Consider the following 15,174-nt stretch of genomic DNA (forward strand, 5'->3'; position numbering starts at 1 on the left):
CCAAGGCACCCCATGGCCCCACCGTGAGCTTGCAGAGGAACCATAGGATGCTTTAAATCTTCTAGGGAAATGTGCTGAAGGCTGTTATACATCTTGTAAAATACCTGGACCAAGTCATTTGGACTTAACTACTTAGTAAACAAAACTTTTAGATATTTCTTTCAATCTGGGGCACTGCGATAAAAATCACTGAGATACGAAGAGTGCCATTAAGTTAGGAAAGTTCCGGAACCTCTTTCAGCTCTGAGCTCCTCAAAGGTGTACCTTATTCATCCCTGTGTATTTGCTACTCTCATCAAAAACAAACAAAAAATGGGTGATTGGGTGGCTCAATCAGTTAAGCATCCGATTCTTGATTTTGGCTCAGGTCATAATCTCCGGGTGGTAAGATCAAGCCCCGCATCGGGTTCCACACTGAGTGTGGAGCCTGCTTGGGATTTTCTTTCTCCCTCCCTCTCTCCCTCCTCTCCTGGTATCTCTCTTAAAAAAAAAAAATTAGAAAAACAAACCAAAATATTCAGTCCTAAAGTTGGCAACATTTGTAGAAGGAAGGAGGGAGGGACAGAAGGAGGAAGAGCAGGAAGAAGGAAGGAAATTAATGGAACAGAACGTATAAATGTGGCCTTACCATATACTCTGTCACTGACAGGCATGGTATAACTGATCTAAACTGCTGAACAAGTGAGAGATCGTCTCCCCTTCCTCTTAGGAGGCAGGACTCATCTGAGTTACTTAAAAAAATGCTCAGCTGCATGACCTCTCAGATCTGAGCCATGCCCTTCCTAGGACAAGTGTATGTCACGGAAGCCAGCGACACGGTGCTGGGGGGACTTCCAACAGCATGGGGACACTAAACTGCACCTTACTCATATCTCCCGTGGGCTCTCAGTCTTTTTCCTTTATTAGCATCAGGAGCCCGAGCATATGACCTTCTCCCTTCCCCTGGTCCCATCCATGGGCAAAGAGAAATCCAACAAAAACCAGGCTGTAACTTACCCGTGGCGTCCTCTTTCTTGGAAATGTGAGGTTGAGATAGTTATGAGAAATGGAGGATTTGGCCAAACTGAGGTCAGCATTTTCTCCATAGTTTTTGCCCCAAGAATCTGTGAGGAAATAAAAATGGGACGGCGATCAGACCCTGCCACCGCTACCCCAGGGCTCAGGGGGTATCACTGCTACAAGATCCCTCCAAGTAATTCGCTCACCCTCAACTACAGATATGAATGGGCTGGGTACTGGCTGACGCAGCTCTCAACAGTGACCTCCCACTCACAGGGGCAGACCTTCGGCCTCATGTGGCCCCTGTCCCACATGCCCACTCACACACACAGGTCTGGGTGGGTGGGGGCCACCCCGGTTTGGCCTCTAAGTGAGAGGGAAGGCAGGGGCTGGCCTGAGAACATTAGACACTGGTGTGGACAGCAGCCAGACATGGGCACAGGGCGGAGATGGCCCAAGGGCACAGCAAAGCCCGCCCCAAAGAAGGGCCTTACCCACAGGCCTCAGCGGGGTGGCCCGGAAGAGCTCGTAGAACTTGGAGAGGTACATGACCATGCTGAGCTTGTCGGGCTCCTGGGCTGATGCCATCTCCTTGCCCGTGGTCACCGGGGGTATGCCAAACTCACGCTCGGCCACGTCAAACGCCAGCTGGTTGTTCTCCACGGCGTCATCTTCGTTCAGAGAGTCAAAGTTGCTGGAGAATCAAAACGAGGTGAAGTTCAGGCACAGGAGACAGAGGTGTGAAGAGCTGAAACAACTTCCCCGTAAGGAGCCCTGTGGGCAACGTTCTGCTGGGTCTCGGCAAGTGGGGAGGGGTGAGGGAGCTATGACCCCAAATCCTGCCCCCAAATACCCCTGCACCCTGCTGCCCTCCCTGCACTACCCCACTGCTCCCCATCCCACGACTGCCCAGGGAGGCTCCTTCTCACTTGGGGTGGGGACCAAATCAGAATTAGGCCATGTCAATGTCCTTGCTGCCTGGGCTGAAATAATCAGAAAATAATCTATGTCTTTGGAAAACTTATGAGCTATTTTACTTTTAAATAGTTCCTTTATGTGCTTGTGCTTTTAATTATAAAAGTATATGGATATCTTGTATATAAAAAAAAGAATCAAGGGATCTACAACATACAAAGTAACAAGCGAGCACCCCATCCCCTTCTTGCGGCAGCTTCACCCCTAAAGGTGCCGACTGACAACCCTCTGGTGAGTTTCCTTTCAGCCTTCTGGATGAACGTGCTCGTGGCTGTGGTTACTCTGCAGCTGGTCTGAATCCAACATTAATACACGTACAGGGCCTTCAACATCACAAAGTGTGCCCAATCATCCTATGGACGCTGCCATCATTCCCAATTTACAGACAAAGAAACAAACTCAGAGAAGCTAAGTGACCTGCCCAGTGCCACACAGCTAAGCTAAGCACAGCTATGGTTTGCATCTCAGATCTAATTCCCTTGGCTGTAAAATCCTCAAATTGGGCCCCAGAATGAGGTCTTGCCCGTAATTCCTCTCTGACGGGGAGAGTGCCAGGTGTGAATGCTCTATTTCCCCAGCGCAGTGATGGCGGGGATGTGGGGACGAGTGCGAGCATGGAGCCGGAGCTGCTTCTGCTCCTGGCGTGTTCGGACCACAGGCCAACTGAGCTGCTGACAGCGATCGGTGCAAACAGAAAAGAACAAACTCAAGAAAAACTCAACCCAAAGATGTATTTTGAGCCAACATTCTGCCTCCAGCAGAACCCCTGGTTGCCCTTGTCTCCAGGGTCCCCCCGGGCCACGGAGGGCTCAGCAGGTATAGCCTGCACCCCCGACTCACATCAGCTCAGGCCGGAAGCGGTGGATGATGGCACACAAGGCCAGGCCACTGCGCCAGGATGTGGTCAGGTCAGTGACCTCGACATGCTGGTAGCCCTCGGTTTGCTGCTGGCACCAGGTTAAGAGCTTGCTGGGCCGGATGTCTAGCTCTGCAGCAGGGGGAGACAGACAGTGGTGGAGAGAGTCCTGGAGCAGGTGCGTCGGAGCTGCTTCTTGAGGAACGTCGAGGGATTCATCAGACAGAAGGAGGCACTCCAGAAAAACAGAAGAGGGCCATGCCATGGGAAAAATCTAGAAAGGCCTGGCCGGCTGTGCACAACAGGGGCGGCAGCGGTGGTGCATGTGGGAGGGGAAGGGAGGGTAGGCTGAGAAGGCTGGGTGCCCAGCGGCGGGGAGGAGGCGGGGTCTGGGCAGGCAACAGAAGCCGGAAAGGTCTCTCAGCAGGATGGTGACCCGAGCAAGGCCAGACCGATGCTGGAGAGTCATTCATTTAACCATCCCTTCCCTCCACTAGGAAGAGTGCAGCACATGCGGCCTGTTATCTGGCTGGGGAGACAAGATCTCTATACGGGAAACAACAGGGAAGGAAAAGCAAGGCCCAGTGAATCAATTCCACAGTTCACTTTCATGTCCTAAGTGCTCGACACGTATTCATGCCTTCACAACCAATCTGCGGTTGGGGTTGTCCTTGTCCTGGTTTTACAGATGAGGAAACGGAAGGACAGAGAAGTGCCTGGCCAAGGTCACGTGGGTTATAGCAGCAGAGCCGAGTGGGCTGCCGGGCCTGGGCCCCCAAAGCCACCCAGCAGGCCCGGTCCCCGCAAAGCATTCCGCAACCCTATACACCTGCAGCCTGGCCGAGGACCCGGGGCGGTGGCTTACCCCTCCTGGAGAGGCTCATGGATCTCCTCACTGAGCCCAGCCTCTCGAGAGGGTACGGATGCAGCTCCTTAGTGATGTACAAATGCTTCACCTACGAGCCAAAGAGACAACACATCTGCCCACCGGTATCTCCCCAAAGCTGGTCTCGGGGCCAGCCCTGCCTCTACTCTGTGTCCACCAGCCCTCTGTCGCTGGAGGGCATGACTTTGGGCAAGAGGTCCTGGGGAACATGAGATGCTGAGCAATAGATCTCAGCTGTCCACCCAAATGCAGGGGGACTCAAGTGTAAAAATACTTAAAATACGTAAAATACGTAAAAATCAATTGGCTGATTTTACAAACATCACACTGTTCTTTGCGCTGTTGCCAGAAGAAGTTGGTGGCTGCGGGTTCCTGAGTCAACGTGAGGAAATGGGACAGCAGGACTGGGAACTGAAGGGACCTGATGGTTGGCCGAGCAGACTCCGCAGAGAGGCGTGCCTAGCGACCCCTACTCATGGTGATAGGAAACACGTCAGCGTGTGCACAGATGAGGACAGATGCTGCCTGTGTTCTAGTTCTTTCCTGCAGGCTAGAGAGATGCTGACTCTCTTGTCTCTCGTGGCTCTCCTAGAGAGAGGAACTGGTCCCACAGCTGAGCCAGGAGTTATCAGCGGCCTCAGCCCTAGGGATGGGGCCAGATTTTCCGTGGCCTCCCACCCACCGGTCAGGGCAGGGTGACCCAGATGTGGCCCAGGGGAGGACTTACCTGATGGGGCCGGACACAGCTGGAGTTAAGATTTGGGTACCGTGTCCCTGGGTCCAGTGTGTACTGCTCAAAGTTCTTGTTGATGTTCTCCGGAGTGGTCTGAGGTAACAGCCGGTAAAGACTCTCTCTAGGATGAGGCAGGGCCCGGGGGTCAGGGACTGCTCTGGCAGCTGCATGCCTTCATTCCCCCAAACTCCTTCCCCTGCTCTTAAAGGTTTAGATGTGTTTGTGTACTTCTTCCCTGCAAAGCCTGGCCCCGTGGTTCCTGAGACTCACATAGTGGGGGACAGTTGAAGGACTAGGGAGAGGGGGTGGGCTGGGCAGTGATGCTGACCTCCTTCCCCAAGCAGAGGGCAGGGACACCAGAGCTGGCAGCTGAGGGACCTGTGGTTTTGCTAGAACCTCCATTCAGCCATGCTGCCTCCTGTGGCCTCCTGTCCCCTGTGACCACAGGCCTCCACACCCAAGACCCACAGAGGCCAGTCCCCCTTCTCCCCTGCCCGCCAGTCTTGATGTCTTCCAGTCCACCAGCTGTTACAGCCACGTGGCCAGCAGCAGGGGTCTGGAGGGAGCCCAAGGTCTGAGCAACAGCAGAAGAGGCCTGAGAGATCAGAAGCCCAGGCAGCTGAGACTTCCCCTCAGCCTCTTTCATCTCACAGCGACCTGGCTGTGCTGGGAACCCCAACTTTGGGGCTTGAGAGATCAGGATTTCTCTTTTGCATTCAGGTCCTAAGGTCCTGGGCACAAGAGAAGTCACTGGAGGAGGTAAATCAGGCCACATGTGAGAAGGATATGAAAGAGGGCACAGGCTTCAAGTTCATCCAGGAGCCGCCTGATGGCCAGCCCTGCTCCCTTCCTGTCTGAGCTGTGGAACCAGCACGCCCCGCCCCTACCCACGCCCACGCCCACCTGGAAGCCCTGCAGCAGTACTCACCTTTCAGCAAGCAGCTCCAGGGGAGGGGTGCCCTGGTCCCAGCTTTTCACCATCCAGGCCGTGTCAAAGGCTGCCAGGAAGCCCCGGGCACAACCTGTGCCCATGGGCCAAAATGGCTAGAGAAGAAAACATGCAAAATTCCAGTTGGTTCTCATGCCTCCCACCCCACTCCCCAGGCTGCTATCCCCTTCTCTCCAGCACTCAGTGCTTGCCCAACCCGTGGGAGGCACAGGGGGGAGTGTGGGGTGACAGGACAGCCCCCTAGGATTCAGCACGAACACATTCAGCTATAGCAGCAAATCACACATAAAAGGGCCTGTGTCCCAGGAATGGAAAAACTGCTGGGGGCGGGGGGGGGGGGGGCTCTCAAACAAGGCACAGGCAAATGCCCCCCAACCCAGGGAGATGGAAATCGGGAAGGCTTCACAAAAGAGTTGCATTTATGCTGATTTTAAAGAATGGGTAGGCTTCTAATCTTGATCCATTCAAGAGCAGCAGTGTGGGCAAAGGCCTGGTGGGGGAACGGAGCAGAGTAACAGGAAGGAATGCTGAGAAGGGAGACGGTGGGGTTGTGGGGTGGGGGGGTGTGCCGATCACAGCCCACACACCATGGTAAGTGAGGGCTGGTCTGCCAAGCTAAGTTCTAACTGAACTGTCCCCTGGGCACCCAAAGCATGGTTTGGAATTTGACTCTTACTTGGGATAAACATTTTTTGGTTACTGCTTACTTTAAAGATAAAAATGCAACCCTGCTGAAAAAGTTGGTTCACGCTAAGGATGCTTACAGTTGCCGATGCTCTGGGCAGCATTCTGAGCTGCAGACCATGGAGGGAAACCAAACTTTGGGGCCCACATGCCTTTTTGTCCCCTCTATGATCTCCCTGTTGCAAGGCCCCAGAGATTTCCCCTTGTGAGGAAGAAGTTGTGGCCCAGCTGAGGGTTCTGAAGAGACCTGCCCGCGCCGGCCAGAGCAGCGCCGACTAGTTTCCCACTTTAACAAAGAGGTCAGCGCGAAGAGCCCAGAAGTGTGGAGAGGAAGACACCATGAGCTCCTCTGGGTCTGGTCAAAGGGCAGGCCAGGTGCAAGCTGGAGGCCAGGACAGGCCTGGCCAAGTCCGGCCCACTGGCAGGGAGCCCGTCCTTCCGCTGGCTGCGGGACAGCAGATGCCACTGGCCACACCAGAAATGCAGGGATCTGTCTTCTACTGGGAACAGGGGGGTTCCAAACACAGATGCTACCTCGAGCAAGCTGTCGCCCACCAAGGCCACGAGGAGCTGGTGGGACTGGCGCTCGCGCACCAAGGCCGCATTCTCTGAGGCGTACATGGAGGTGAAGTCGAACATGGCCACGTCAGGCTGCCCGTAGTGGTTCAGAGCGAAGTCTAGCGATGGCAGCTGGTAATTGGTGGCGAAATCTGCGGCCTCGCGGGCATAGGAAAGCAGGTTGTCCTGGTTCACGTTCTCTGCGCACAGCAGCATCTCCGTGTCGATGTAGTCCTGGGGAGAGAACAAGAGCGCGGTGTGGGAATCCACCCCCGGAACGGGCAAGTGTTCACACCCACCTCTTTGCAAAAGAACTTGGAATGGTTTTATACAGCAAAGCTAAGCAAAACAGAAACGCAGGGCCAAAGGAATCAAGAGGAACCAAGTCAGTCATCTGTCAGGGTTGACAGAGCTGTGATTACGCCTTACACTTGGCTTTGAGCTTCCTGGCATCCAAGGCAAAAGGGAAATGTGATCTATGGTGGTGCTTTCCTTATCAGAAAGAAGGAAGCACAGACATTCCTAGGGGAGGAAAGTTTTTTCCTGGCACTAAATTCTAAAAGAACTATCTCACATCGGAATTTTGATAGAGAACATAGTGTCGTAATAACCAGCTTACTCAATAATGGTCTTGTGGTAAATACAGAAGTATATTTTACATGGCTGGTTCTTGTGATAACTTTCAGTACAATTAAAAGATGAGAGAGCAAATAAGAAATAGTGATTTCATAGCAGACTAAGCTAAGCTAATATAATCCAGACATGCTACGTTCGGTGGTCAATCAAGACCAGAAAAGGCATGAATGCTTGGCAGAGCTCTCAAACCTTCCCTCCAGAATCAGCTCTCTCTTTTCTTGAGAGGCTAGGGCCGCTCAGGGCTCTGCTTTGCTTTTACAATGTAAACTGTCACACTCCTTGCTAGAAGGAGGAGGGCCCTGGCTTAGCGGGGCAGGAGATCCATCCCTAACGGACGCTGGCAGTGACCTGCAGAATGGCCCCAGAGTCTACTCTGCTCATCATATGACTACAGAACCAGAAGGCTTTCCTTCCAAAAGGTGACACAGAAAGTGCACATCCCAAGGCTGGGCAGGGGCGTGGGCGGGAACCTGTATGTAAGACTAACACAGGCCTCAGGGTTATCCAGAGCCCGAGATCAGATTCCACCTTTGCTGTTCACTGAGCAAATGTGGGCAAATTACTGAACTTTTCTGAGTTTCCATTTTCTCATTTCTCATTCGGGAATAACAAAATCCACTTCACACAGTGAGGACCGAAGGAAATCATAGACATAAAATCCCCAACCTGACGCCTGGCACATGGTAAGTGCTCAGTGAATGGGAATTTCTGTCCCCTATAATTCATGATGGCACAAAACATAAATGTATGGTGAAGTACACTCCTGGACCATTCCTCACCCACACACCGACAGGAGCATCTAGAAGGCACAGCCACGTCAAGAAATACAGTGACCCACTGTGTCAATTTTCCTAATAACCACGATTTCAAATACCTTGTTCCAGAAATGTTAACACGTTCACACCAAACTACATCACCCAGATCGTACCCAGCACTGGCCTGGGAGCCCTGTGTCAGGTTGTGGTGTTCAGGGTGGAGCTCTTCCTGCTCACGTGTCCTTTCTCACACCTGTTCATACAGTCACATGACCAATCCCCTCCCTTAAAGGTGTGGAGAGGAGACGGGGATGGAGAGGTCTTGAAAATACCCCTCTTCAAAGCATGCTGTAGGTAGGCTGGCTGACCAGTGAGTGTGAGCACTGCACGGTGAAGGTCGCTCGTGCTGGTGGCCCGGAGAGGAGCATGTGTTGGCCTGGGAGCCCACCTGGGCCAGGACTGCTGGGTGGAGCCACAAACCTTGTCGGGCAGGAAGTTCCAGGGGAGTGGATGGATACAGAAGCAGGACCACAGGGACAGGGTGAGAACAAGGACAAGGGAGAGATAGGTGGGGATGGGGCCCTATGGAAAGTGCACAGGCCTGGAGAAGGCATTTTAAATTAAGACAGAGGCAGGAGAATGAAAGTGGGTCGCCATTTTCCACAGGCACAGGTATGGAAGAGAGGCTGTGTCCTAGGCAGAGAGGAGGGCCAGTAGAGGGAGAAGCAGCAAGAATGGCCCAGGTGGGGACTCTGACAGAACAGACGCCCCACATACAAAGCTGAAAAGAAGGCTGGAGACCGGAAGAGGTCAGGCAATGGCTTCCAACGAGGGTGGGTTCAACGCAGGGAGACCAGCTCTGATGTGTGCTCATCTTGCTCGTTGGCAACAGTGCTCCCTCACGCAGTGGCAAGAACAAGCCTGCTGCATCCGGGAGCCCTAGACCGTATGTATATGGCCCAGCAGAGGCAGGGCCTGGCAATGGGCCACCCTCCTCGTAACAGAGAGCAAGAAGGACAGAGCTGGGAGCCCAGGGGCATGGTTTCCTGAGGAGAAACTTCACTCTCCCTTCAGGAGCCATGGGGAGCCCAGAGATCAGCAGGAATGGATGGGGAAGCAGGTCAGTCCGTCAATACACATTTACTCAGCACCTCTATGTGCCTCTAGGAAGATGCTGACCCGTGCAGGGAGAGAAAGTGAGAAAGGACTTGCCATTCCTCTGGGAGCATGACAAGAATGTTAATTTGAGTGGCTCGGGGTAGATGGACCAGCTCCCAGCTATGCAAATGCCATAGAGCTTGGCTGGACACAGGGAGACTCAAGGCCAGAGCTCCTGAACCAAATGGCCATCCAGCTTTCTCATGTCCAGCCTGGGGCTTGTAATTTCTAGCCAAGAATTCCAGTCTTATACCTAGGGGGCCCTGTAGCACCGGCTTGGAAGATGCCCCCGGAGTCTATGAGGAGAAGAGAAGCCTTGGTGAGGACACCCACGAGCCTGGGATCTGTTCCCAGCTCCTCCACAGTCATGATGGGTTCACAGTGAGTCACACTGGCCCACCTGTGCCGTGACGGAGAGAGGGGAGTATGAAGGGGCTACAGCAACTGCCAAAGAGTTGAGTCACTGTGAGCAACGTGTCGTGGCCTGGATAAATGCCCTGGGATGCCCTGAAGGAACCTTAGTATCCCAGAGGCTGGAGTACTCAGCCAGTGAAATAGGAAACTCATGTCAAACTCTGCCTAATGCCTTAGGGTTGGCGTGGGAGGCCAACAAAGGCCTCCTCCATCCCTCCTTTGCAGAGATGCCCACCATGCTTGCAGCCTTCCACACCAAACAGTCCTTTACTATCTGCCACAGGCCTCCCGATGGACGAGGCAACTTCAGGAGGGATGCCTGTGGAGCAGAGGGAAGAAGGGGACCCCACCCCATCTCCCCCAGACCGGGTCAGCCAGGGAGTACCAGATGTTGAAACCCATCACTCACACATCTACTAGCTGTGCCCAGTCAGCCTCCTGCACCCCCGTCCCACCATTCATAGCCTCCTCTCTGTAACTCAGGCTCTCAGCAAGGAGGAGGCCCAGGGGACGGCTGGGTTACTCATGGCACCCGGCTGGCAGCCAGCACAAAGTGGCAAGAGGACAGCCGATCTTCTCCGACAAGCAACAGTGAATGGTCACCATGCCGCCCAGGCTGCTGGCTGACACCCGTACAGCAGGCTGACTTCGGACAGCAGGATGCTTATCTTGAGGCACCAGGCAGCAGCTGGGGCAGGAACAGAGGCTCTGGAAGGGTTATAAACCTGCCCAAAGTAACTTCCAGTTCAGGGCCCCCAACTCCAAGTGCTTTCTTCCAACCCGGTGCTCTTTTGAAGATGCAAAGGCAGGACACAGAGGCCAGGAAGCCAGCAGGACAAAAAAGCAGGTGTCCAAACCAGACAGAAGTTACACAGGGAATCCGTAACCCCCTCTAGATGGGCTGGGCACTGGGACAGCTACTCTGTATACATTCTCTCATTTACTCCTGCAAACAACCCTTGCAGACAGAAACCATTATTCCGAGTCTCCAGAGAAGGAGACTGAAGTTCAGAAAAGCTGAGCAGCTTAGTCACAGCCCTGAGTTAATCCGCCACAGAGACAAGATTCAAGTGGAACCTTTCTGACCGCGAGAAGAGACAGCTCCCTGCCACCCCCCATGACAAGAGGGCCACCAAGGGAAATTCACAAGCACATGCATTCAGTGCCCCAGTAGGACAAGGAGCCCCCATTGGACTCCAAATGACATGGGACCTCTCTGAAACACCGGCAGGGTTGAATGAGACGTGGGGAAGGAAAAGACCCCACCGATCTCTTGGGGGCAGAGGCTCACACAAACACCTGGGTGCGGGTCTCAGCCCAGCCCAGGCTCTCTGCAGAAACACGTCTGCCCATAGTGCTGTGGGGTCCTTCATCCAACACTCACACAACAGCACGGAGGAGGAGAGCGGTGGGCGGTGGTTCCCTCCCGCCTCCCCACCCCTTGCTCCTGCACATGCTAGGTCACAAAGGGAAAGACAGGACACGGCAGCCAAGAAATACGTACATTAATGATGACACCTTTGTCAAGCAGGCTCTGCTTCTTGGCGGTCATGACAAAATAGTGGGTGCAGTCCTTATAGTAAACAATGTTCTCAAGATCAATCCCTGCGAAGAGAAGCGCGCATGGACTCAGTTTGACTCCCGCAGGGCCGCGCCCCAGCACAGGTGTCATTACTTACCTGCATGCATTTACGTTAGGCAAGTTTTTAAGACATACAAGGCTGGAAAAGATAATACTGAGGGCTAGAATTTACCCATCTCCACACAGCTAGCTTTTAGCGTACCACTAAGACACTATGTCTTGGGGTGGTGGTTTTTTTAAGATTTATTTTAGAGGGACGCCTGGGTGGCTCAGTGGTTTGGGTCTCTGCCTTCGGCTCAGGTCATGATCTCAGGGTCCTGGGATCGAGCCCCGCATCGGGCTCTCTGCTCAGTGGGGAGCCTGTTTCTCCCTCTCTCTCTGCCTGCCTCTCTGCCTACTGTGACCTGCACATTCTCTCTCTGTCTCTCTCTGTCAAATTAAAAATAAATAAATAAAAAAGATTTATTTTAGAGAGAGGGACAGAGAGAGAGAGCACGTGCACGTGGGAGCAGGGGGAGGGGCAAAGGGAGAGAGGTAATTCTCAGGCTGAGTCCTCTGTGAGCACAGAGTCTGGCACGGGGATTGATCCCAGGACCCTGAGATCAGGGTCCAGACTCTAGAGTCGGCTGTTTCACCAAATGAGCCACCCAGGTGTCCCAAAGACACTGTGTGTTTTTTAAAATTAAGACGTAATTGATATATAACACGGTGTCCGTTTGTGTACAACACGTTGATTTGATAACATATTGCCATATGATGAAAACACTTTAAAAAAAGAAAACCTCAGTATCGTCAAGGGCTAAGGACCCGTATTTCCAGGCTAGAGCAAAGTGCTACAGAAGGGCCAAGAGAGGTCTGGGGCATGGCAGCCAAACAACAGAGCTGGAACTTGAACCCCAGCCTGTCTGATTCCAAGTCCCATCCACCACGCCCTGTATATGGCCAGAGATTCAAAGAGCTGTGTGAATTCTTTCAAGACAGTGCTAAGCGATATTTCTACTATCCCCCTTGTGTGTGGGGAACCCAGATACCCTGGCAGGAACAACTCAGTTTAGAGGCCTGGGATGTATAGCTTTGCACTTTCCAGCAATTGCCAAAATACTTTATAGACTAGGTTTCTGCATTAAAAAAAAAAAAAAAATGCTGTGAGAGCTTAGCTCAGTGGTTCTCAAAGTGGGGTCCCCCTGGCTGGCCCCACCAGCATCACCTGAGAAGTTAGAAATGCTAAGGATCAGGACCGTGCCCTGGATCTAGCAGATCAAAAAACGGAGCGTGGGGCCAGCAATCAGCACTTTGACAAGCTCCGCCAGGTGATTCTGATGCACATGCCAGTTTGAGAACCACTGGCTGAGCTTCTCCGAAGGGAGAGAAAGGAAGAGACTCAAAACTTATCAGTGGTTGACACAGGTGTGCTGGGTAACCATAGGAATCCCTTTATTACCGTTGAGTAGGAAATAGCCATCAATGCAGAGGGCCCCCCAGAGAATTGGAGGAAATTCATCGTTGTCACCGTGCAAGGGGCACTGTGAAACAATGGCCAAAGGTGACTATCACAGCGAAATTCAAAGGAAACTCATTGAAACATTTGGAAAAACACACTCAATGCCCTGTCGTAGTCCATATTTGGTGGTTTGTTGAAGTATTTATCTTCTTAGTTTTTGAGAGGAAGGGAGGGTTGGACTCATTCTTAAATCGTGCGGAAGAACACAATATGCTAGAAGAAAATACTTCAATAAAATCGTGCCACGTGGTTATAGTCAGAGGGTCGGACAACGAGCACACACCCTCGTGGCCAGGGAGCGGCACGGTCTGCTCAATATGGAATCCCATTCCAAGACCCCACTGGAAAGAGTCCAGCAAGAGCAGTGTGCTCTGTAACGGTCAACAGCCAAAAGGCCTAAATCAGGGGCCAGCGCACGTCTGCCACAAAGGGCCAGACAGTAAGCATTTCGAGCCATCAGGCCCACAACCATTCATGGGGGAGCCATGTGCAGCGACATGCGTGACCAGGCGTGACGGTGCTCCAAGAAGCTTTTATTTAGGGACCTGGAAACCTGAGTTCCAGACAATTGTCGATTTGCCACAAAATACTCTTTTGCTTTCTCTTTCAGCCATTCCAAACTATTGAGACCATTCTTAGCTTGAGGAGAATACGGACCCACGTGGCCAAGCACAGTTTGCCAGGCCTCCCATTTAAAGCTCGGGCAGGGATATACAGCCCCTTCACGAGCCATTCTGCAGCCTGCAACAGTGACCATCAGGGGGACGCGGCTGCGACATGGACAATATTTACAATGCGATGCCACATGAGAAAACTAGAATCACAAAGAGTACTGACACTCTGCTAAGAGCTGGAGCCACGTGGAAAGGGAGGGTACAGGTGGATGGTTACCGAAAAGCAGTATATGGCAATGAGGACTATTTCTGTGCTAGGGGATGCTGAGTGTGGACGATTTATTTCTAGCATAAAAATTTTAGGGGCACCTGGTTGGCTTAGTCGGTGTCTGATTCTTGGTTTCAAGCCAGGTCACGATCTCAAGGTCATGGGATCGAGCCCCACATCGGGCTCCCTGCTCAGTAGGGAGTCTGCCTGAGGATTCTTTCTCCCTCTTCCTCGGCACCTCTCTCCCCCTTTGTGTCTCCCCTGACTCACACTCTTTCTCTCTCAAAATAAATAAAAATAAAAAAAAAATTATTTAACACTATTGTCACACTGCCTTTCAAGGAGAGATAATAGATTTTTTAAATCAGGTTTAAAAAGTCTGGAATTTACTTAATTGGCAGCAGAGTTTCAACCTCTTTCTTCTTGCCGCGCTTTACTTCTCTTCACCGTCATTGTGATGGCCAGACGTGCTAGTTGTTTGTTTACTGACCCTCCCAAGAGAGGGGTCTTGTTTTGCCCACTGCTATTTCTCAGGCCCTTGAACAGCACCTGGCCTCAAGCAGGCAATCAACAAGTATTTGTTGAGTAAATGAGTATCTTGGAAAGATATCAAGGCCCACAGCTAGGGGACAACTGATGCCTGGGAGTGAGTACACATTCCCTGGGCATCTCTGGATGTTCTTCATGGGGAAGGACAGCTGGCACCCTGAACCAAAGCACCTACACTTCTTCAGGGACCAACCCAGGTTGCTGGCTCCCTCATCAGAAGGCTCCCTGAAGCTCACACTGCCTCAGGCACAGGCTGATCTCCACATCACGGTGGTTTCCCTGGGTGTCCGTCACTAGACAAGGAGCTACTTGGGAAGCGCACCATGCCAACCTCAACTTTGTATCCCGTGATACTAAATACCAGCACTGAACGGGCATGTTGAGTATATGCTGAGTAAATATATCTTTATAACTTATTTTCATGTACAACGTCCAGAACTTTCCCTCGAGAATCTCTCTTATCCTTGAAGGAATCCTGCCCATTTCTATCCTAAGGAGAAGTCCCTGCTTCCACGTCATCAGAGTTGAGTCTCCCAATCCCAAGAGCTGGGAATGCCCGGTACGGACAATGATTTGGTTTGGAGAAAGGTGAAGTTCCCACCTGTTTCTTCTTTAAGGTCCTGAAAAAATTTCTGGTTGAAGATGAAAGCCACGCCACTAATCTCTTCCACCTTGGCCTCAGCCGTGCTGTTTCTGTTTATGAAGTTGGCGGTGATGGCAATAGCCAACTTCCCACGGAATTCTTTCCTTCTGAACCCTGCATGAAGAAAAGGGGGAAAAGGGAGTCTTTCTTCTGCATTTGGTGTTAAAAACTGAGAAATATTAGAGGAAGCTGTCCTCAGATGCCTCACAGGCCAGTGAACCCAGAGTTCTGCCTGGAGAACGGGGCAGGTGGACAGGCCAAGTTTCGTACCCCAAGAAGAAACCCATCCCCAGAGGCTTCAGTCAAGGGGACTTTCCCCCTTCCTCAAATCTATAGGACCAATTATTCTGGTTAGGCTTCTACAGACAAAAGGCTCAAGTGATTTTCGCAGCAGGCTCATCGTGCTAAAGGCTT

General features: G+C 52.2%; 1 protein-coding gene across 11 annotated transcripts in view; it reads right to left on the minus strand.

Moving 5' to 3' along the window:
• MICAL2 (microtubule associated monooxygenase, calponin and LIM domain containing 2) overlaps nucleotides 1-15,174 on the minus strand; it is a 213,885-nt gene that overhangs the window by 111,159 nt on the left and 87,552 nt on the right. For all 11 annotated transcript variants that reach the window (XM_046015436.1, XM_046015434.1, XM_046015435.1 and 8 more), the window contains exons 7-15: nucleotides 14,719-14,874; nucleotides 11,108-11,208; nucleotides 6,617-6,874; nucleotides 5,378-5,493; nucleotides 4,444-4,570; nucleotides 3,696-3,786; nucleotides 2,815-2,962; nucleotides 1,494-1,693; nucleotides 997-1,103 (exon numbers count right to left, since the gene is read on the minus strand). In XM_046015436.1, coding sequence (XP_045871392.1) covers nucleotides 997-1,103; nucleotides 1,494-1,693; nucleotides 2,815-2,962; nucleotides 3,696-3,786; nucleotides 4,444-4,570; nucleotides 5,378-5,493; nucleotides 6,617-6,874; nucleotides 11,108-11,208; nucleotides 14,719-14,874 — 1,304 coding nt within the window. The remainder of the gene's footprint in view (nucleotides 1-996; nucleotides 1,104-1,493; nucleotides 1,694-2,814; nucleotides 2,963-3,695; nucleotides 3,787-4,443; nucleotides 4,571-5,377; nucleotides 5,494-6,616; nucleotides 6,875-11,107; nucleotides 11,209-14,718; nucleotides 14,875-15,174) is intronic.

The sequence above is a fragment of the Meles meles genome, chromosome 8 (assembly GCF_922984935.1).
Source record: "Meles meles chromosome 8, mMelMel3.1 paternal haplotype, whole genome shotgun sequence".
NCBI classification, from domain to species: Eukaryota; Metazoa; Chordata; class Mammalia; order Carnivora; family Mustelidae; genus Meles; species Meles meles.